The sequence below is a fragment of the Poecilia reticulata genome, linkage group LG11 (genome assembly GCF_000633615.1).
Source record: "Poecilia reticulata strain Guanapo linkage group LG11, Guppy_female_1.0+MT, whole genome shotgun sequence".
In the NCBI taxonomy this organism is placed as follows: Eukaryota; Metazoa; Chordata; class Actinopteri; order Cyprinodontiformes; family Poeciliidae; genus Poecilia; species Poecilia reticulata.
In genome coordinates, this window is record NC_024341.1 from 28,475,363 (window position 1) to 28,498,925 (window position 23,563).

The 23,563-nt window shown below is 46.2% G+C and overlaps 3 protein-coding genes across 5 annotated transcripts in view; 1 reads left to right on the forward strand and 2 right to left on the reverse strand.

Annotated features, from left to right (window-relative positions):
* Positions 1–7,355, reverse strand: part of psmb2 (proteasome 20S subunit beta 2) — an 8,879-nt gene extending 1,524 nt beyond the window's left edge. Inside the window, exons 1-3 of one of the 2 annotated variants that reach the window (XM_008423028.2) lie at positions 7,160–7,355; positions 5,869–5,991; positions 5,721–5,791 (exon numbers count right to left, since the gene is read on the reverse strand). In XM_008423028.2, coding sequence (XP_008421250.1) covers positions 5,721–5,791; positions 5,869–5,991; positions 7,160–7,250 — 285 coding nt within the window. In that variant the 5' untranslated portion in view covers positions 7,251–7,355. Of the gene's footprint in view, positions 1–1,638; positions 1,838–5,720; positions 5,792–5,868; positions 5,992–7,159 lie in introns of those variants that run through there. The other variant, XM_008423029.2, reaches the window with a different exon arrangement.
* A 48-nt stretch (positions 7,356–7,403) lies between these two features.
* Positions 7,404–8,601, forward strand: cdca5 (cell division cycle associated 5). The gene has a single exon (XM_008423027.2). The coding sequence runs from the start codon at positions 7,508–7,510 to the stop codon at positions 8,300–8,302; it is 795 nt and encodes a 264-aa protein (XP_008421249.1). The 5' UTR covers positions 7,404–7,507; the 3' UTR covers positions 8,303–8,601.
* A 7,603-nt stretch (positions 8,602–16,204) lies between these two features.
* On the reverse strand, positions 16,205–20,839 carry c19h1orf216 (chromosome 19 C1orf216 homolog). 2 transcript variants are annotated; one of them, XM_008423030.2, is made up of 2 exons: positions 20,506–20,839; positions 16,205–17,582 (listed from the first exon to the last, which is right to left on the reverse strand). In XM_008423030.2, exons 1-2 carry the CDS (start codon positions 20,508–20,510, stop codon positions 16,628–16,630), a joined length of 960 nt encoding a protein of 319 aa, XP_008421252.1. In that variant the 5' UTR covers positions 20,511–20,839; the 3' UTR covers positions 16,205–16,627. The 2 variants fall into 2 exon arrangements, with proteins under 2 accessions (XP_008421252.1, XP_008421253.1); XM_008423031.2 differs by having other exon boundaries at positions 20,564–20,836.
* Positions 20,840–23,563: the final 2,724 nt, after the last annotated feature.

A 23,563-nucleotide genomic window follows, 5' to 3' on the forward strand; every position in this document is an offset into this window, starting at 1 on the left:
CAGGAAGTAGAAGTTGCTAGGAGGAAGTAGAGGTTGCTAGCAGGAAGTAGAGGTTGCTAGCTAGCATCACCAGACGCAGAAACCCGTTTCCATGTTTAGTTAACTCCTCTTTTTTGACGCCGTCGTTTCCAATGTTATAAAACTTCAGGACATTTACATAAGTAATGTTAGCGACTCCCGGCTCCCCCTAGTGGTCTGGAGGACGTGTGTTTGGTGGAGAAAGGTTTCATATTTGCTATATTTTCTATTTTGCATGTTTTCTGTGGCTGCAGCGTTTTTTGAAGTTTTAATCATCAAAGTGTTTTCTGGGGTTGACGATGAAGAGGATCTTCCTCCTCCACTGATGGATCCACAGGAAGCTGAGGTGAGGATGGCGGTTTTCCTGCTTCCTGATTGGCTGAGTTCCCAGTAAACAGTAACTTGTTTTAAGAGGTGAGGTGGGAGGGGTCAGAGGGCAGGAGGGATGCAGTGTGACATCTGCTGGGAGTGAGAAACGCCAGCGCTCATTAAAACTTCTGAACTCGCCCCCCTCCCCCGTTTCTGCTTTTAAATTACATCTCGTCTTCCTCATCTTCCTCATCGGGAGACGTTCTGGTTAAACGGAGCTGTAGGACGGGTCGCTGCAGTCAGAACCGCCTCAGAACTCCAGGTGGACCCGCCGGTCCCCTGCGGAGCTCTGAGTGTCTCCAACACACACACCGATCCCCAGGTGTGTGTGTGTGTGTGTGTGTGTGTGTGTGTGAGGGCGTGAACCCCCCAGCTGGCAGCCGTCTCTCCGGCTACACTAACAATAACACTTGGCAGCAGAACCAGCAGACCGGGCTCAGAGGGAACCAGCACCTTGTTAACCCGACACCTCCCCCCCACAGGGTGACACCTGAACACACCTGCAGAGTGAGGCTGCCGCTCCAGAACCGAACCAAGCTGTCCTGACCCGGTCCAACAGCCAGGCCATAAGGCGCTCCGGAACCAGAACCAGAATGTTAAATTACTGTTGCTCTGTGGCGGTTCTGTTCCGCAGAACGGGTCAATGAGAACTGGGTCTGTGGATATTCCCCACACGTTTAATCTGACATTATGAGAAAATGTCAGAAATATCAGTTTAAAGTCAAAGAGAATAAAAATCACAATTACAAAAAATTATAATTCCAAGTTTTAGTCAGAATTTTGAGAATAAAAGTCAATAATAAAGAATAAAAATAAAGATTACAACATTAAAAGTCATAATTCAGAGTTTTAAAGTAATTATAAAATCACGTTAATGACATAATTTTGACTTCCTGTTGGACTTTTTTCATGGATGAACTGGACCTTCATGCTGCGTTCACTGAACCTCAGATTTCTCCAACACGTCTCAGGTCAACAGTGACTGTTGGTCAGCTCTGCTGTAGTTAAACAGCCTCAATAACACGGGTCAGAACCAGAACCCGATCAGATATCATCCATCTGAACATGCGAATCAGGAAGAAAGTTCTGGAACAGAAACAGAACCTCTTTAAAGTCTCTCCGGGTCCGATAAATAAAAAATGTTTGCTGCTGAGCGGTCCGGTCCGGTCCGGTCGCGATGAACACACCTGCAGTGAGGCTGGCTACAGAACGGTCACTACTTCCGGCCGGCGGCCATTGAAGGTTACCAACCAGTTTCAGTGAATCATCTGAAACGCTCCTCCTCGCCGGGCCCCGGAGGCCCGGTTCTTTTACCGCCATTCCTCCTCAATCTGCTGAATTAATTGTTCATCTGCGCCGCCGCAGAGGCGCTGCCTGCAATATGGCGCCTCTAATTATTTGCGCCCGTTGCGGGCCTGTTATGGCGACTGTTTCATCAACCCATATGGGGGGGGGCTGCATCGACGAGGGAACTGCTGCTGAAGACGCTCCGTTTCTGCTTTATCAGAACCAGAACCTGAGCAAAGTCCAAACCGCTCCGTTTCTACCGCGGTTAGCTTCCCGAGGTGCGGCGCGAGACCTCAGGTGGTTCCCGCCGCTCTCTGAGCGCATGCGCAGCCCTCCAGAGGCTAGCCGAGTTGTTTATCCGGGCGGCAGAGCGAGGCGGCGCCGCCCGGCTCCGACCGGAGCGAACGACGCCTCTCTGCGGCCCGGAGCCTCCGGAGGCCCGGTGGGGAGTTAATCTGTAATCTGTCCTGCAGGAATAAAGTCTGGAGCTTCAACAACATGAAGCTGATGTTCAACTCAGCGGCTCGGAGGGGAAAGAATCACTGATAAACCATCAGAATTCAGATAAAATGATAAATAATAATCACATTTTAAAAGCAACCGAAACTGCAAATAAACTCAAAGGACTTTTAAATTCTCAACCAGCCATTTTATTTATTACAGTTTTGGTTACAGATACTTTATAATTCATTTTATGTTTTGTTTATTTGGATATTTAAAATGTCTCTCAGTACCAATGTTAAATCTTCATTAGAAATTAAAGTTTATTGATGTTGGACAATGAGTACTTGCATTATTATATTACTGTCAAATAATGTCAAAACAACAATATTGTTTATGGCAATAATTTCTGGAACAATTTATTGTCCAGCAAAACTTGTAATTGTGACCTGAGGGCCGTGTTTTAACCCCTTCCCCCCCGGATTATTATTTTCCTGTAAATATCCCGGGTTGTGCTTCCTGCTCTCACGATGGTCCCCCAGTCTTATTACGTTACTCTGTGCTCGCCCCCCTGATGTATCCTGTATTCTGAAGACCGAAACTTGACAGGTATGGACGGGAATATTTAATAAAAACTCTAATTTACTATAGGATCTAATTAAATCCTGGTTATTTGAGCTAATCAAAGGGAATAAACCTAAATAATTCCTCATTAATCTGCTAAAATAGTTGGAGACCTTCTTGGACCAGAGACTCAACATGTTTCTAAAGCCAATAATTAGCAAGCGTCTGGAGGAGGAAGAGGAGGAGGAAGAGGAGGAGGAGGAGGAGGGGATAGCTGGAGGAAGGTGTGGGAAGCAGCGGAGGAGCTTCGGTTTGTCTCCACTCCTGAGACGCTGCAGCGTAACGAGCATCTTCATCACCGTGAGGCACAGCAGCATGAATATCAATGATATCCTGCACAACACGCTCAGCCTTGACTGAACAAACTGATCCTGATCTTACAGGTCCCTGTGAGTCTCTCCCACACACACACACACACACACACACACACACACACACACACACACACACACACACACACACACAGCGCCTCTGTGTGTGTTGTTGTCTGCTGCGCCCCTTGGGACCTCCTCCTCCTCCTCCTCCTCACCAGGCGGCCCCTCCTCCATGTGTCCCACATTCCCTCCTCTGCCTCACTAATTGTTTTTTGTAATTATTTTCACCCTCTGCTGTTGTGACAGGCCGCCGCTGCACCGCCGCAACAAATTAGCAACAGAATCGAGTCGCAGCGAGTCGGACGGATCAACTGGTGAGTCGGACGCACGCAGCAGATCAGAGTTCATCCTCCCACCCAGCCTCTCTCTGCCGTCACACTTTTTATGCACAACTCACTTTTTACCAACAGTTGGGACTTTGTGTAAAATGAAATAATTAGCAAATCATTTGCACCCCATATTTAGCTGCAGAAACATGTTCTGAGTGACAAACTGTTGGTTTGTTGGATTCCTGCAACACTTTGATTAAAACGTGTGAAATGATTCGTCTGCCGGCTCAAACTCTGATCCCCAGAAGATGCTGAACTTCCTGTGGGTCTGAGGCTCCGACAGGGAAAACCAGCCCTAAAAATAAAACCTGCTTCACACCAGATCCACTTTAAGAAACTTACTAATGACAGAAAATAGTTTCGAAAAGAGGCTTTTGTTTCAGCCATCCTGTCTGTGAGTTGGAGAATCTGGGCCAGCCTACAAAACTGTTTCATTTTCAGAAAATAAACTTAATACTACTGGAATAAACAATTTACCAAAATGTTTTAATGAGGACAAAAAGCTTCCAGTTATCAGAGTCTGACGTGAGCAGCTCAGTCTGGCTGGTTTTCCTCAGTTGTTCAGCTGCAGGTGATAATTTGTGTTAAAACTTATAAAAATCTGTTAAATCTGTCATCATGTTGTGACACATGAGTCAGATCATCTCCTCTATGAGCTGCTGTTGCTGTGTGAAGAAATGCAACAATCCTGACCGAAAACAACCAATCAGAGCCAGGAGGCGGGGCTTAGCGTTGTCAATCATCCTCATGTACATGCTGCTAAATGCGCTAATGGCGGAGAAACAACTCACCTTTCCAGGAAAACTATTAATCTGCCGTCATCAGTGGCTCTGCTAGCTAGTCTGACGGCTCATTAACTCAGGGGTCCCCAAACTTTTTCCTCTGAGGGCCACAGAACTTTTCCCTTCTCTGGTTGGGGGCCGGAGTCAGTTTGTAACAGAAACGTGTGACACGTTTATCACCTGCGCTGCCGGAAACTGTTGGGGGGGTTTGGGGGAGGGGGGGACGTGAAGACGTGTTTCTCGATTGATTTTTACCCAGAAAGCACATGGGCAAAAACCGTGAGTGAAACGGTCACTGGGACTGACTAGTATATATTCCATTGAGGGAAACCTGGAATGCGACGTTCATAACAAACACGTGTTCATCTGCTCTACCGCTAGCAAACAGCCGTACTGATTACATAACATAAAAGTCAAGCAGTTCCCTAAAAGTCCAACAGATGGCAGCAATGCGCCATGAAAAACAAAACACCCTCAGTTTACAGGACACACTTCCTGCTACAGAGCCCCCTGGTGGTTAAATACAATATATGAAAAAAAAAAAAATCTGAATGCTCTCTGGTCAGGGGGCCGAACCAAATGTGGAGGCGGGCCGGATCCGGCCCGCGGGCCGTAGCTTGGGGACCACTGATTAATGGATGAAGTCGATTTGTGGCCCCGCCCTACCGGAGGACAGAACTCGGTCCAGAGAAGGTTCTGGACGTGGAGATGATGTGTAAGTCTGCGAGCTCATGATGAGATTCGTCTCAGTTCTGTTAGAAAATGTTTGATTTGTTGTTTTTCTGTGTTAAGAAGATAAAAACGTTGAAGCCGATTCCGTTTCAGACCCGATGGAGACGCCGCTGCTCGCCTCATCATCAGAACAGAACATGGCCGCTCTCCCAAACATCTGGTCCACATCTATTATGTACTTAGTCTTTTTTCTAATGATTAAAGCTGCAGAGAATGAAAACCAGGATATTAAGAAGGAAACTAATCATTTCTTCAGTAGATTTATTGTTGTGGATTTTCCTTTAAACAGAAGATTTAAAGGTCAAAAACATTTAAATTCATAACTGTTGAGACCAAATGGGTGTTAAATATTTTCTCACTCTGTTCTGGAGGATTTCATGTTGATGTTGAGTCATTAACACAGAACCTGAGAGTGAAAACTTCCTCTGCTGTGGATTCCAACGTGTGAAAATGTTTTTGTTTGGTGTGAAATAGAAGCTGTTCTACTAACGGTTTCCTTTTTGCAGATTTTTTGAATAACCAATAGTTTGTCTTTTGTTTTGCTCTTGATTTAAATAAAATCCCTTTTCCACTTTGTGATCCACAGCATTCAGTATTGAACTGAACCTAAACTCACTTCAATGATGTAAAACTCAGGTAAAATGCAGCATTCAGACTGCAGATGCTTTGAAAACTATCGGATGCGATTAGTTTAATTTTTTCAGGGTGAAAGGTCAGATTTGGGTGCGTTGGGCTGGTGGTGACCGTAGCGGTCAACTGCTTACCCGGCTCCGCAGATAGTCTGCCAGGTTCTTCCGGGTGAAGTTTGCTGCTGCTGACGGACTCAGTTCATAACCTGGAAATCAGAAGGAGGATGAAACACCAGCAGCGGATCTGAGCTGAGGACAGGAAACGGCGGCGGCGGCGGCGTACCGTTCCTCATCTTGTACAGCTGGACGTTTTTCTGGATGTACTCGGCGAACTGGACCGTGTCTCCCGCCTCGCCCACGCACAGCAGCAGGATCTTCTCACTCAGCTTGAACATCTTGTCGTAGTCTGAGAGACAGCAGAGCGACAAGACCGTTTGGGCTCAAGTTAATCAGAACCAGAACCTGTCAGGGAACACCGAGGCCGGAAAACCAGGAAACGTTTCTGTCGCACCATTTCTGCAGTAACTATCCCTCCCTCATCTGTTGCCAAACACTGCAGCAATGCATTTCACTGTCCTTCAGATATCAGAGAGACAGAGTCGTGATGTGAAAACTACATGAACAGCAGTCGACTCTTCTACAAGCGACTGACTGCAGGCTCCAACAGAGCAGATAGCCTGACTAACCAACAAGCTGGTTATATTGGTGTCAACCTGTAAGGAACGGAGGAAATGCTGTGAGCTGCAGCTGCTTTATTTTTATTCAGTTATTAAACTGATAATCTCAACCCGACTCATTCTAATGCAGATTTATTAAAAACAGCTCAGCTGGGTATTTTATATCTGCTTTAAATTAAAGTCTAATACAGAGTGATGCAAATTTCAGCAAATAAAAGCTACTTTATAAAGACATGAAATAAAAAAAGTTAATTTCCAGAGAACATTCATGTGTTCAGTCCTGATTTAAAGAGAAAACATGAATATAAACTGACTGCCTTGTTTTCCCCTCACCAGTTCTCACCTCAGTGAAAGCTGCATTATTATTATTATTATATGTGGTTTTAAACTGAATTTGACTGATTATCATCAACCTGTTGTGATCAGGTGGTCTGAGTCTCTGATGGAGGAATAATCAGGAAAAGTCCTGGGCTGTTTTCATACAGTTTGCTTGTTTTCAACAGAAACCAGATCGAGTTGGATCTGAGAGAAGCTGCCACGACTTTCACTTTCATCATCCAGCCTGTTGGCGTTACACCTTCAGGCCAGGTCGGGGTAAACGTAGCAAAAATCACCATAAAAATATGATTAAATATTAAGAGCCAGGAAAGTTTGGAGGATAAAATTAAAGAGCACAATAACAGTAATAAATCTGATGTTAACAGCGCCGTTAGCGCGATTTTTCCTCAGTTTTTCCCATTAAGTATAACAAAACGCTACAGTATATTACACAATAATAAAACCATAAGACTCCAGTTATATTTTATAATAAGAGCATTAAAATGTATACACAGACCGAAACAAGACCCAAAACCACCGGCAGAGCAAATGCTAAGCTAAGCTAACAAGGTAGCATACCGTGTTTCATCTGAATAATGCTGCTGGCAGCAACGTTATCAGCAGCGACGAGCACATAATCCGGTCCCTGAATCCCGATTAAATATTCCATGATGTCCAACGGGCGAAATGTCGATTATTAGAGGAAAACAGAGAAGATGAAGCCGCACTGGAGCTTCTCCTGTTCGGATTACACAGCAAAAGTTAGCCGGAGTTTAACTGTCGCAGCCTGAGTGCGTCATCAAGACGTGACCAGAAACATAGGGCGGGTAATTTTAAACGGATCGCTGTTGTGTTCGTCTCACTGAGCGGAATTCTTATCAGATTACCAGGAATATTAACCGAAATCTCACCGGGACAGAGCGCGGGATGAGCCACGGGACCCCCCGCACCGTAATGGTGGAGGCGAACCACCTCCAAGGCTCGCAACGGAGACGATCTCCTCGGTTTAGTTCCCCTGGAGCTCTGCGGGAAAGCGAGACCAAGATGGCGCTGGGAGTGAAGCGGTCCATCACTGTGAGGAAGATCGCCCCCAGGAAAACCACTGCTCTGACCGGGAACAACAAGGAGAACACCCCCAGGAGGTCTCAGAACCTCAAGGAAACAAAAGGCTCAACCCCGGAACCCGGCTCGGACCGCTGGACCCCCACCTCAGCCGGGAAGAAGAGGCAGCAGGCCCCGGAACGCACACCCAGTGGCCCGTCCTCCTCAGCCGGGAGGAGGACGCAGCCGCAGCCCCACATACCGTCCCCCATCCTGCCCTCCTCTCCCCCGGCCGCCTCTCAGCCCGCAGATCCACGGGACTCGGTCTGGACCCAGAAGGTCCGCCGCTCCTACAGCAAGCTCAGCGACAGCTCGCTCCACAGCCCCGGGCACAGAGAGACTTTGTTCGGCTTCGAGAAGCTCAGCACCCCGGAGGTGGTCCGGAGCCGGGTGGAGCTCTCCCGGTCCTCCCTGGAGGTTTCTGGGTCATTCGCGTCTATGCTACAGGCCGAGGAATGCGGACCCGAACCGGACCCGAACATCCCTGGGGTGGCGGTGGTGAAGGAGAAGCGGAAGAAGCGGAAGGTGCAGCAGATCAACACCGAGGAGCTGGAGGTCCTGGCGGCCCAGATGAACGCGGAGTTCCGGGAGGCAGAGCAGTTCGAGCTGGTGGTGGAGTGACCGGGGGACGGACAGATTCACAACACCGGGGCTGAGCGGACTGCGGGGTCAAGCCGTTATAGAAACACCGGATGATCTAACTGAATGGACCGAACTGCAGCTTCCGGTTCTGTTCTTAACAGTTTATTCTCCAGGTTCTTCATTTAGTTTCTATCAGAACCAGAACCAGACTTCTGGGATATGGACTGTAAATACTGCCGCCATCTGAAAGACTCTTCTTCCGTGTTTTAGGATTATGAAGCTGGAATTACAGATTATCCAGGAGACGCTCTTATTAAACATATTATTCTTGGACTCTTGTCTGGATTTTCTGTGTGTTTGAATAAATCCAGAATGAAGAAAATCAGAACATCTGCTTGGAGACAGAGGGTTAGGGTTTTATCAGATTTATAAAAGGGTTTTCTTTATTTTAAATGCTAAATGTTTGTACATCTTTGGCTTAATTGCTGCTCTGAATATCTTCCTTTGGCTAATTCCTGTTTTTGTTTGTTCACTGCAGCTGATGATTGATTACTAAACTAGTTGATTATCTTAATAATCAATCCGATTAATCGTCTGAGCCATAAAGGTTAAAGGTTAAACGTTTCTCTGAAAGCTTCAATGTTGCATCGTTGGTGGATTCACCCAAAATATGAATAAACAAAAATCATCATATTTTGATTCAGAGGAGAGAGAAAACATCTGCAGGTGACAAATTTATTGAATAATCAAAAATCCATAAGAACCGTTAAAAGTTTAAGGCTTTTGATGTTTTTCCTGTCCAGGTGGAGCTTCAGACGTGAGCAGCAGGATTACCAGGGCAGATTATTTCCTCTGGTGGTTTAATGAAGCAGAAAACCGTAAAACGAGGACAAGCTGAGATTAAAACTAATAATTAGTCAATAAAATCAAATGAGTTTCTATTGCCAAAACAGAATCTAAAGGAAGTTATGAATAAACATCTGGGAAAAAGCGGGATTATTCCCAGATTAGCAGCCATTCCTCTGGGACGTTTATAGATTATTGATCGGTGGCGTTTATTAGTACAGAAGCCTTCAGTAACAAGGCAGTTCAAAGTGATTGACATGATAAAACAGATTGATCAAATATATTGATCAATGTCCCAGTTATCAGTCAAAGCAACTGGATTTTAGTCTATATTTAAAGAAACTCAGGGTTTCGGCTGTTTTTCAGTTTTCTGGAAGTTTGTTCCAGATCTGCGGTGCATAGAAGCTGAAAGCTGCTTCTCCATGTTTGGAGATGTAGAACTAGGTGGTGTAGAAGTGGGTGGTGTAGACGTGGGTGGTGTAGAAGTCGGTGGTGTAGAACTGGGTAGAACCGGGTGGTGTAGAACTAGAAGTGGGTGGTGTAGAAGTGGATGGTGTACAACTAGGTGATGTAGAACTGGGTGGTGTAGAACTAGGTGGTGTAGAAGTGGGTGGTGTAGAAGTGGGTGGTGTGCTCTCTCTCTCTCTCTCTCTCTCTGGTTTAGTCAGAATCCAGAAGGAGTAAAAATTCCCCTAAAGTTGTTTTTCAGTAAATGTAGCTAATTTAATTAGTTTGAATTGGACCTCCATGAGTCGTTAATAGAGGTGATGAAGAGTGTAAGTCATCCTGCCGGGTTCTGGTTCTGGGTCTGCCGATCCAGATGAAACGGTTCTGATCCGGGTCAGAGGTCGGTTCTGTCTGCCAGGTGAGCAGCAGCTGCCTCTGATGTTCCCCTGGAGCTGCCAGGTGAGCGCCGCTTCAGAGGCTGTTTACCTCGCGCTGCTGAGGAAGAGGAGCAGCAGAAATAATGAGCGTTTCTGTGAAAATCCACTGTTTGCTCATGCATTTCCAGCGTGTGCTCAGCCTGCGCTGCTTTTCTCCTCAGGTGGCTTTTCATCTTCATTTCTCATTTCGGTGTTTTCGCTCATGCAGGCGCTGTTTTGTGTATTTTTAACTCAGCAGATGCTGTCAGGAGCGGCGAAACTTTCCTCTTCCTGTTGGTTTACACCAGCCGCTGCAGCTTTTTCTCTCATTTTTATGCGTTCCTCCCCTCTTCCTCCCCTCTTCCTCCCCTCTTCCTCCCCTCTCCCTCCCCTCTCCCTCCCCTCTCCCTCCCCTCTTCTTCCCTCTTCCTCCCCTCTTCTTCCCTCTTCCTCACTCTTCCTCACTCTCGGCGTTGTCGCTGGTTCAGCCTGACTGCTTCGTTAGGGCTCATCATTTGCATTCAGATTAATTATCTAATTACCGCCCGATGTCCGGCGGCCAGCCCTCACTGCAACTCATCAGCGCTCAGCCTGTAATTATTTTAATCATTTACTTTCATCTGGAGCGTTGCTGCCATGCTGCCGTGTTTAGAGGCCATTCTTAATTACCCTGCCAAGTCGCTCTTCACGGGGGGAGAGGGGCGCGGAGGGCCGACGGGAAGCTCCCCTCTTTTATCGCGGGCTCACACAGGAAAGGCCATGGGCCTCGGAGTTCTGCCGCTACGACACGCAGAGCCACACGGAGCGTTCAGGCCCGCTGCCCTCCATCAGGGGTCAAAAGGTCAGCTCAGCCTGAGCCGTCACCTCCTCCCTTCCTGAAGAGGAGCAGATACCGTCCCTTTAAACGGCCTTTTGAATATTCAAGTCGGCGGATGAAAGTTAAATGATAAGATGATTATCTACCAGTTTTATCGCGCCAAGCTTTCATTTTTCATTTTCTGTTCCCAGTTTTAGCAGCTTCATCGTCCTGACAGCTGAGGAGGAAGAGGAGGAAGAGGAGGGAGATTTACCAGCTTAAAGGACAGAGTCCCAGTAGAACCAGTACAGCATCTTGTTTCTTTGCTTCTACACAGATGAATAAAATAATAAATCAGGGGTTCCAAACTTTTTGTCCCTGGGGCCAAAACTCACAAATTTCAACTACCTGCAGGACCCAAAATTAAATAAAACATGAAAAAATTAATTTTGTGATTTTTCCAAGACCCTAAACCTAAAAATGGCTTCAGACAGTTTCCCTATTAAAAGAAAAACAGACAATTTTCCATAAATTTCCAACATTTTGGGGTCATCAATTGTTTCATATTTTGTTGGCCATTTTTTCTACTTTTCTTCGCTTGTATTTAGGGGCCTAACAACATAATTTTAAGGGCCACAAATGGCCCACAGGCCACACATTGGACACCCCAGATCTAGAAAATGCAGGATTATGGGCTGCCGGTTGTAAAGCCACAAATTCAAACCTTAACAGAAATAATTTGGTATTTCTGATACTGAATTACTGCCAGTTATTTAACCTGTCATATGAAACGGGGAGCTAATTTTTCAAAGTCAGATTTACACCATGTTGTTCATTTTAAGAACGTTTAGTTTACAAACTAAATATTTAGCTCTGAACTAGCTGTTTACTTAGCTACAACACAGATAAATATTTAGCTAATATGCAAATTCACTTGCCGATAACCGGAAGTTGGTTCTTCTGAATCGCTTCCTGTCATCTCTTCGTCTTCGTTTCTTTTCGTTTTTTCTTAAACCTTTCAGCTTAAAACATCGCGTTTTAAGGGCGACCACATTCTCACCATGTTATTGATTAATTCATGTTATAAACGTCACAGTTTTCAGCTAAATATGCAAATAACAGGCGCTGAGAGAGCTATAGAGCTAATATGCTAATTCACGTGCCGTTAACCGGAAGTTGGGTTTTCAGAATCGCTTCCTGTCATCTCTTCGTCGTTGTTGTTTCATTGCGTCTTTTCTTAAACAACAGTTCAGCTTACAAAGAACAAGACATTTAGGGTTATGCTATCTATATCTACAGTAACGGTGAGGCTTCAGGCCAGACCCAGCTTTTATTTTGATAGTGCATTTCCGCTTATCGGTCAGTTTTTACATTTGTCAGGATGAATGAAGTTATGACATTTAAAATAAAAAAATGGGATTAAGAATGTAGTTTTGGTAACTAAGATGGATGTTCTGGCCCACAATGCAGCAGATGGCAAATATTCATCTAATGTTGGTTTTCACCCGACATGAATTAATAATAATAATAATAATAATAATAATAATAATAATAATAATAATAATAATAATAATAATAATAATAATAATCTTATCTGCAAGTGAATTTGCATATTAACTTCTTCAAACTGCATATTTATCTTACTAGTGAATTTAGTAATAAAATAATTAACATCCATTTTTTTCCAACAGAATAAATAAAAGGTTCCTGCTGTTGATTTCATAACTTTACAAATCCGGCCTCCGGATTTCTCGCATGGTTCTGGTTCTGCTCTTTATTTGGGTCTTTTGTCAGGAAGGTGTTCAGCTCCACAGTCGGGACGCGGATTCTCTGGATCGGTTAAACACGGCGCTGTTTTTATTCATCATTATTTATAACCATTAATCCCTTTTAGCTGGGAGGTGAAGCTGCAGCTCTGAGGAGTTCAGGGATTAAGTTGAGGAGCCTCGTGTCGCCTCGGGCCTCCGAGTGGAGGGGCCACTCTGTTTGGAGGGGCCACTCCGTTTGGAGGGGCCCCTCCGTTTGGAGGGGCCCCTCCGTTCGGACCGCAGAGATTAGCCACTTCCAGGCAGAGATGCCCCCTGCGCTGGTCAGTTACGCCCGGCGTTCGTCAGCAACGCAGGGAGATCCAGCTAAGAGGCGACACGTCTAAAGATTAGCTTCCTTCTTTGTGTCACTTTGCTAAATTCATTACAAAGTGCAGCGGCCCACCCTGACTCCAGAACCCGGCCTCGTTCTTCCAGGGTTCTCGCTGCTTATCGGTTTAATCCTCGATTTCACGGCGCCGGGTCAGAGACTCCCACTCCACTCCTCACTTTTGTTCCAGGATGTCACCGTTTACCCCCATCAGAGAGCAGAGAGACCTGCAGCTGCCCCCGCGGCCCCCGCGGCCCCCGCGGGCCCGCGCACGCACCTGCCAATCGCGGCCGCATAATCGGTGGGCGGGGCCCCGCAGGGGACCCCCTCAATGCGCTCCTGAGAACCTCTTAAGCGTGAAAAAGCTTTTCTTTCTCCTGCTTTTGTTCCCGGCGGTTTTATGGACCAACATGCGTCTTTATGAGGTCGGGGGATTTTTCACAGACTCTATAGACGGAGATAATCCTTTCAGCTCCCAGTTTAACCTGCTGGTTTCATATTTATTAGCTGGTTAAAGCAGCCGAGGCAGCTGAAGCACACACACACACACACACACACACACACACACACACACACAACACAACACACACACACACACACACACACACACACACACACACACATCCAGTCCTGGAATCACTCTGACCTCTGACCTCCAGGGCGATCCGTAGGTTTCCCAACAGGTCCAGGAAAACTGACCAGATTCACTTCCTGCTGGATTTTGTCCTGGAAAACTTTTTTTTTTCAGGTTTATGTTTTTGTCTAAAATTAAAGCAAAAAATCATAAAATAAAACAGAAGAAAAATAATTCAGCCTGTAATAAAATATAAACAAACATCCTGATGTTTACATTTTAAATGTCTTTGTTTGATTTTCCTGGATTTTAATAGAAAAATAAAAACAAAGCTGTTGTTTTTTATCATCTGTATTTTAATATTTAACAATGATAGAAACGGATTCTATAATTTTAACAGATTAATTATATGTTACTTGAAGGAAACTGGCGTTTTAATCTGGAAAACATTTATGATATTAATGAGAAATCAAATCTCCTGGACTCTCAAAAATAATTAATCCGTTTTTTTAAATGTTTCCTTTTGTTTGTTTTATTTCTGCTCTAAGTTAAAATTATTTAAAGGAGGAAACTGAAGGATGAATTCAGTTTACTAAGTTAATTAGCATAACGGGAGAGTTTTGGGCCTCCAGGGCTTCCATACACAGAGCTCACCTGCAGACTCAGACCAGCTGATTAGAAAATGAAGAACAGGTGTGATCATCTATCTATCTATCTATCTATCTATCTATCTATCTATCTATCTATCTATCTATCTATCTATCTATCTATCTATCTATCTATCTATCTTCATCATCTCTTCATCATCCTCGGGCCGTGGCCTCCCCTCCTCCTCCTCACCCTTCATCCCTCTCTCTTCCTCTTCCTCCCCCCAGCCACCCCGTTTCTGTCAGAGCTGATAGTTTCCACGCCAGCGGAGCGCCGCGGGCCTCCGCTGTGTCACACCACATCAGGCAGAGGAAGAGGAGGAGGAGGAAGAGGAGGAAGAGTGTCTGCGTTCAAACAGCAGCTCAGCTGCAGCAGCGCAGCACAAACTTTCTCATGTGGAGTCGGTCCGCTCCAGTCCGGTTCGGTTCGGAGGAGCAGCGGCGCCGTATGTCAGTTGGGGGCGCCGCGGAGAAAGGGCGCCAAACAGAGAGCCGCAAAAATGACGAGCCGTCAGGAGTTTGTGTCTTCAGAGCTTTAAGTGACGATGACAGAGGATGAAAAGGAGGATGATGATAGTTTTGGAAGTTTTTCCACCAGGAACCCTTTTGCGACCCCGGTGATGACGTCATCAGGGACCAGAGTCTTTGTACAGAACCGGTTCTGGTTCTGATTCAGAGAAATAAAAAAAAACTCCTGTCAGAGATGTCCTGACCTCATCATTTTTATTTGTATTAAATGTAAAGATTTAAATCGTCACACTGAGGATTTAAAGTTCACGAGTTAAAACAATTCATTGGAACTTTAATTGGGTCAAATCTCTGAAACTTCATCGCTTTTAATTTAAAACTTTTTTCCTGAAAAAAAAATTCATATCAATCTCTCAAAATAAAAATTTTAATCTGAAATTCTCATCACGTCCTTTCCCCCCAGCATGCACTGGGCCGTTTCCGTTCATCGTGATGCGGGGCCCCTGTTGTGGCCCCTGCTCGCTGCCGCCCTCTGCTGTTACTTTCTGCACACAGCAGGGTGTGTCAGGAGCGTGTTTCTGGATAAATCCCATTTTCAGTAAAACTGTGGCGTATAAAAGCTCTGCTGACGGTTTAAAGCCTCAGATATAATTAACTTGAAGCTCGAAGATCAAATTTCTTAGTTTTACTTTATAGATTCATTTGTATCAGAAAATAAAACTTAAAATACATAATTCTATGCACTTAATACATTTCAAAATATAAATATTTAAAATTTGAGAGGATATTGTCAATTATTTTATTTATGAATTACATTTTTCTTCTGTTTCGGCCTCTACAGCTGTGGCTGCGGTGCAGTGTCGCCCCCTGGTGGAGGAGACCAGACACTGCTCAGACTGAGGAAGAGGAGGGTCCTGGCGGGTCCTGAGGATTTATCCTGCTGTTTAAACCTATTTAAAGACTCCAGCCGCTGTGATGCGGTTTGTTCCTGAGGTTTCAAATAAAACTGAAAAACTCTCGGTCTGAAAATAATCGACCTTTTCTTCCATATTCTGATTAATTTGGAGGTTGATTGTGAATTAAACTCTGCTCTGAAATCCCTCCGGTCTGTTCCTTCTTTTGGGAGCGGCTTGTGTCCGTCTCGGTTCCGTAGTAAACATGTTTTCTGCTCGGCCTGGATCCAGAACCGTCAGCCAGGGAACATCGGATCGGGATAAATTCAGTCCGACTGTCAGCCTGAGAACAACGGCTCTGAAAAGCTTCTGAAACGGCAGGAGGAGGAGCAGGGATTATCCCAAGCTGGCCCCGGGGCCCTGGCTCCTGCACCCAGACAGATCGGACCCTCAGGGCGCTCCAGGGGCCCGGCGACCCCGTCAGGATGGAGATTACAGGGCGGCGCTGCGACTTGCATCTCCGCTCTGGGCCGCTCTGCTCACACGGGAATCACAAGGACACACAAGCGGCCGTGTGACGATCAGACACACAACACCTCTGTTCAGGCCACACAGCGTCCATTGTTAGAGGAGAGGGGCCGCTGCAGGAAGCAGGGGTAAAAATAACAGCAGCCATGTTCCCCTCGGTTTGTTGATCAGACAAAACAAACACACCAAGTTCAGATAAACTTCTTTAATCTGGGATAATAAGTCAGATACAAACACAAAATGTTCAACAGATGAACGGTTGGTTCAGAGTCAAGACTCTGTTGTCATGGTATCAATACTGGTTGTCATCATCACACTGCCTTCACGGTATCATTATGGTCTGGCCACCCTGTTGTCATGGAGCTGTCATGGCAACGTCATAGTATCATCACAATGTTATGATAGTGTCGTCATAGTAACGTCATGGGATTGTCATCACAGCGTGGTCAGCCTGTCGTCATGACGTGGCGTTGCCATGGCGTCGCCACATTGATGTAGAGCTCTAGGGTTCAGCAGAGAGTCACACATTTACAGACACAGAAAAATGAGTTTGAATCGTTACAATCAGAAACACAATGAGACACAGGCGCTGTGACATCACACTGTAGGCCTCCTATGATTGGGCGACAGCGGTGGCGGCGGCTCCCATCCGCAGCAGCTCCTTCCTGTGGGTCAGGATGACGTCGAAGCTGGACTGCAGGCGGTTCTGCTGCTCCTGGATGCGGCCCTGCAGCGTGCGCACCCAGCGGATCAGCGCCAGCCGGCGGTACATGGTCAGCTGCACCTGGTGCTTCTCCATCTCCTGCGCCTTGAAGCGCTCGCGGTCCCGCAGCGTCCACACGGCGTCCATCAGCTCCGGCAGCTCACCGTCCGAGTCTGAGGATTGGTTGTCGCTGTGGTTACGCTCCTCTGGCAGGTTCTCCAGGTCGCTCCCGGTCGGCAGCTTGTTGCTGAAGCTTCTCTGTCTCACATCTTCGATTCTGGTCAGCCCGGCTTCAGGCTTGCTTGATTTGGGCTCTCCAACGCCGATCCGGTCCCAGCCGCCCAGGCGCCCCGCCTCGCCTCCACTCTCAGCAATCAGGGAGGAGACGCTGCCGCCGGAGCGACCGCTGAACTCCGACTCCGACTCGCTGTCTCCCCATTCGTCATCCGGGTCCTCCTCCTTCCTCTGGCGCTCCTTCTTCTCATCAAACATCATCATCCTCTCCTCCTCCTCCTCCATCTTCCACTCCTCCGCTCCGTCCGGCGGCACTCGCCCGTACCCGTCATCCCCCGTCTCGATTTCAGGGAGCGGCTCCAGTGGGCTCCAGCAGGGCAGGCGGGAGCGAGGCGACATCAGGCTCGAACTCTGAGGGTCGCGACCCAACGGCAGGTTTCGGGGACGGACCTGGTTCCGGTTCTCATCGCCTCCTCTCCTGGTTTCTGCCTGGGCTTCGTCGTTGGCACCTGGCAGGAAGTTGAAGTTGCTGTCTTTGTTCCTGTGGGGGGAGCTGTTGGTGCCGCCTCTGTAGGCCAGGTTCAGATGTTGGTCCTGATGGTGCAGCATCACTGACCTCGACTGAGACTCACTGAAAGACACGAAGACACATCAGAACTGAACACAGAGCCCACGACCGGGTCCAAGAGCTGCTTCTGCTGTGTCTGAAACCTACGATCCCATCTAAATGGAGTTTCCTCATCATCCAGAGACCGGTCCGGTTTCAGTCCAGAACCGGACCGGTCTGATTCTGGACTGCCAGTTAGACCTTCAACCCAAACATAGGCAGGTGCTGTCTGACCTAGCCTGGCCATCGCCTTCCTACGTAATCCTGGTTGTTTCTCATCTCCCACTGACTGGGACTTTCCCTGTTGGATTTTCTACCGGGCCAATCAGCGAACAGAAGGAGTTTCTGGCTGTTTTAGAATCGTTCTGTCTGAAGGGGATAAATGGACGAGGTCGTTCAGTCCATGTTGGCCACGCCTCCAAAGTCGGAGCAAGAGGAATATTTAAGACATTTCTAAGGCGTCGTTTGGCTCGGCACTTCTCTCTCCGCTGAGCGCGGCGGTTGTTCACAGCATAGACATAATACAGCGGACACAGCTTCCGGTTAGCTTCAGTGGGGTGCAAAGGTCACAGCCAAACGTCAGCGATTGGGTAAAATCAGGTCCAATCATTTCAAACGTCAACCAGGAACATTTGAAATGATTGGCCACAAATCCAGGAAGCAATAATTTCTCTGGAAGCGAAGAACAAGCGACTGGTTCTTACCACGCTAACGTTTAGCTCAACTTTGGGTCAAAACCAACAACGCAGTCTGCCGGGTCGGGGCAGACGGAGCCCTGTGGTTCTGCACAGACCGGCTGTTGGAACATCCTGGTCCGTATTCAGTGAACCGGTTCTCCAGGATGCATCCCGTAACTATATCGACTTTTTGGGGGGCAAAATGGATCTACGTAGCTGAACACAGACAACAACATCGGTAGCCTACAGGCTACTTGTTMAGCTTAAGGTGCTGTATTGATATTAGCTAGCTAGTCATCTTTTAGCTAACTCTACCTTCATCCAGCAGCTTTAATCAACAGTCAGTTAGTTTGGGGAAAAACTGTGGAAAGTTCTTTGTGTTTTGCTGCCATGAATCTAACACACCTGAGCAGCTCCACCCAGCAGCAGGTCTCCTTCACAGGTGTAAACCCAGCGCGAGCGTCGTAGCGCTCATGTTGCGTTTAAAGGCGGCTCAGAAAAACAGGTTAACAACGATTAAAACGGTTTTAACTGCTGATAAAAGTGACAGAGGACACAGATATGGGAAGTGTGGAAGCTCCTAGTGTATCAAACTGACATAGGAATAACAGTTGGCCGTTCTAAGGTAAAAACCCAGCGCATAAAGCGTTCAGGTTTTTTGTTTGTTTTCATCCAGACGGCTCCCCGCGCCCCCCTTGCAATGGCACGGCGCCTCCCCTAGGGGGCGCGCCCCACAGTTTGGGAACCTCTGGCTTAAGACATAAACATATTGGTATAAAGATTGGGCTTTTGTGATTTTATTTCAGCGCTCTCTACTTTAGACAGGGATCTTTAACTTAGCCAGAGGATTAAATGTTTCATAATTTAACTCTAAAAGACCAAATTTTATTTTATTAAAACTAGAGATGCGATAGATTTCTTGTAAAATATTCACTGAAAATCTTTCTAAAAACATTCATGAAATTGGAACTGAAAACTGTTTATAGTCTCAAAATCTGTCATAAAATGCAGGAATTGGAATTTATTTAGAATTTCTTTAGCAGAAAAACTTTACAGATAATTATGAAATGAATAACTGGAGTTTTAGTGGCAGTGGAATAAAAAGCTGCTTGGTTCTTATCATGATTTTTAAATTAATGTTTTCTTCTCAGTCTAGACGATGATAAACTGATGTTGGAGCTCCTGATGAATTATTGCAGCATTTTTGGTTCATAAAGTCACAACATTCATAGTTTCTATTAAAAAGGACATTTTAGTTCCATTAGTCTTTTTATTTGTTTTATTTTTCGTATGTTTGTCCTGAACTTGATCTCTATTAGCTCCACATTACACCAAACTAACTTCAGCTGCATAAACAGATGGTTTAGTGAGTAAAATCATGTCTCAGAATTATTAGAACATTTTAATGTGTATTTTTGCCATCTTGGAAATATGAAATAAATTCACAGAGTGAGCTACAAAAATAAATAGAATAAAAACAATTTTTAAATAATTGTGGTTTAACTGAACAAGTCACAACAAATATCTCCAACAGAAATACCTTTACTGAACATTTAAAATAATCTGTTTTAGCAGCAGAATGCCTAAACAGCGATCAGTCCGCCATTTTGGATGTGACGTTACGACCCGTTCTGTCCCTGAACCCTGATGGGACTTTGACTGAGCCAACGCTTCATAGGGGCGCTGGACCGGGCCTGTGCATGGACAGGAGCCGGTCCAGATTTTACCCAGCTGAGGAGACTGGACCGAACCAGAGAAGAAGAGCAGCCAAAGAACCGAACCAGAACCGTCTGGACCACCAACTGGGTCAGGAGCTCAAGAACAGAACCGCTGAAGTTCTGAGCAGCAGCAGATTATAATCCAGCAGCAACAAGACGACCGGATAAAACCCAATATGCACGCATGCGCACACGCACTGATGCGTGACCTATGGGCGCTTCAATCATCATCATCATCATCATCGCATGGAAATGTGTCTAATCCTGACTGCAGGCAGCTGTCAATCACCCCCCCCAGCCCGCGCCGCGCGCGCACGTGAGGCTGAAGGACGGGACGGTGACCGAGTCGGGAGCGCGCATGTTGATGAAGGCTCGGTTCGCTTTATTCCGCGAACCCGCCTCTGATCCTGCGGCAGAATCGTGAAAATGCGACAGAATGGAGCAAACGAACTCGAACCGAACCGAACCGGGTCGGTCTGAGCTCCGCTCCGATCCTGGATGGTTTGGTGAACCGAGCCAGGAGGTTCGGTCCAGACTCCTTATGTAACTCACCCCATCCCCGCTCCTCTTCCTCCTCCTCTCCGTGTGATCGGGTCTTCATGGTTCTTACCTTTTCTACTGGTTCTGGTCGCCGGAGCCGCTGCTGGTTGCTGCGCCCTCCCAGTTCCTCCTCCTCCTCTCGCGCTCCTGGCTGATGTTTATCTGCCTCCTCTTCCTCTCTGCTCCTCCTCCTCCCTCCGTGTGACTAACATCCTGCTGGGCTGGGAGGAAGACACAACAATGTGAGCACAGAGTTCCTGTTTGGAAACCAGAAAAACTCTGATTTCTGAACATGAAAGGAATGGATCAGAACCAACAGTTCAGCAGAGGAATCAGCGAACTTTGCGGCCCCCTGCTGGCTCCAGGAGAAACTGGATGTTTGTCAGGTTCTCATTACAGGTGGAGCTGCTGCTGTTCCCCAAGGCTGAGTCCTGGGGTCTCATGTTTCTCATGCGTCTCCTCCTGCAGGTTTTACTATGATTGAGTCAAAAATTCACAGCAATAATTTGGTTATTTAGCCTTATGAGAAAAAAAATGGGGGTTAATTTTTCAAAGTAATATTTTCACTGCTATTCATTATTTTATTAATGTAACAGTTTCAAACTAAATGTCTTGTTTGGAGCTAAATATACCAACACAAACTACATGTTCAGCTCCAAAAAAGCAGTTAGCTTCCAACAAAATCTTAGGAAGCAAGCAAAAATTGTTCTGTCAATATTTAGTGAGCTAGCTAAATATTCAGCACCAAATTTAGCTATCTCAGAGCTAACTAAGCTAGCTTTATAAATATTTAGTTAAATATATTACACTAAATATACTAGCTCAATATTTAGCTTACAAACTAAGTGTTTAGCGCCAAACAAAACATTTACCTCCCAACAAAATGCTTAGCTAGCAAGCTAAATATTTAGCTCCAACCTAACAATTTAGCTAGCTCAGAGCTAGCTAAATATTTCGGTTTAACTTTACAAACTGCAGCCCATGCTTTCCGAATATGAATGAAATATGAGAAATAAAATCAATCGGTTGCTTTAACTTTCTAAATGAACTGAAGTTGATCAGAAGGGATTTCGGTGATCTGGCCGAACTGGAACGTCGGAGCAGGACAGGAGGATCCGCAGAGGTCGGTTCCAGCAGGAATCGGTGGGAACTTTGAATGCTTCCTTTGTTTCCAGAGGGACTCGGTCGCCACGTGTCCCAGCAGCTCATGATGTTCTGTCACATAGCTGAGCTGCAATAAAACCAAACACTTTGGAGCACGAAGCAGATCCAGGATGAGATCACAGAACATCACAACGCCGACGACCTTCTGACCTTTACTGAGCCACTCCGTTTGGACCTGCTGCAGATCTCTGGTTGACCTTTAACCTGTCGCTGCCTGACCTGCTGACCTCCAGATCTCAGCCTGCTGTTGGAATGAAACTTTCTCCTACGCATCATAAGTTCCTCTGGTGCATTCTGGGAAATGTAGTTTAAACAACAAGCAGATGAAATCCTCCAGTCAGGCTGCAGACATGATCACCGGGTTCATCAGATTCAACCTGCAGTGTTTGGTAGGTGTTACCCACAATGCAACAGTGCCAGGCGACCCCATGCAGGAAGGCTGCAGGGTGTGTGTGTGTGTGTGTGTGGTATGCAGAGAGGCTACATCACACAGATTTAACAAGTTCAGCGTCTCTCATCCCTCCTGACATGTTGTTGCTGCTGGCAGAAAGAGCAACCCTCAAAACACACACACACACACACACACACACACACACACACACACACACACACACACACACACACACACACACACACTTCTCCTTCAACTAGAATCCCATTCAAGTGCATCAGCTGCCGGCGTCCTTCCTGCCTTCCTCCCTCCTCATCCTCCTGCAGTAGCCTCAGCACATGAAAAATACATCAAACACAACCCTGCGGCCTCATCACACACACACACACACACACACACACACACACACACACACACACACGCACACAGAGTGCCACCCCTGCCTCCTTCTGAGGGGGAGAAGAAGAAAAGTTGCGTCTGCCGAGGACAGTGACGAAGAGATGCAGCCAGCTGAAACGTTAACATGCTGAGCAAACAGAGCAGCAGCAGAACCGCTCACCTCCTGCAAGAAGCTGCTTTGTTTGGGTCGGACCCGGCCTGCAGCACCTGTTGCACTGCCGGAGGGCCTGCAGAACCAGAACCAGGCAGTGGTAAAGCTAGAGTCAAAAATGAACAACAATACTTTGGGTTGTGACTTTTAAACTGTTTTTGCTTCTTTTTTTTGTCTTGGTTGTGACTTTTTACTTTTGTTATGTTTACTGTATATTACACTAAATTTAACTACTTATTGAAATCTGTCATACATGTTAACTACATTATCTACCTGCTAGGGAACTACAGATGAAAATTAGCCTCCCTGGATAAATCTGGTATATTTACGTGATGTATCCATGTTGATTAACATGGACTGAATTTAATTTATCACGTTAAAAGATAAAAAAAGGAGTTAATTCTAAGTCATATTTTCACCCAGTTTTTCATTCATTTGTAACAGTTTCAAACTAAATATTTAATTAGACAGCTAAATACTTAGCTAGCTCGGAGCCAGAACAAACTACACGTTTAGCTCTGAGCTCGTAAATACTTAGGTAATATGCGCAGGTACTTCCGATAGGCGGATGTGGACTATCACAATAAAAGCTGGGTCTTAAGAACTTTGTAAACTCGTCGTGTCAACCTGCAGTCCCACAAGGAGCAGCGGTCCCACAACCCCGCACTGTAGACAGACTTAGGAGCACACAAGGTTATAAAAACCTGTTCACACACACACACACACACACACACACACACACACACACACACACACACACACACACACACACACCCCGGTGCTGCAGCCCCTCTGGCTCTGAATGACCCGGATCCGAGTCCTCAGGTTCGGCTGCGCGGTTCTGACCTCTGCGGGGTTAAAGCAAGTTGTTCCGGAAGCTTCACATAAAATGTTTCTATTAAACTCTAATCAGATCCGGTTTGGTGACCCTGCGAACCGAACCGAACCGGAGGGTTTCTCCGGAT

Coding starts and splice junctions, on each gene's coding strand:
- cdca5 (XM_008423027.2), top strand. CDS start 7,508: ATGAGCCACGGGACCCCCCGCACCGTAATGGTGGAGGCGAACCACCTC.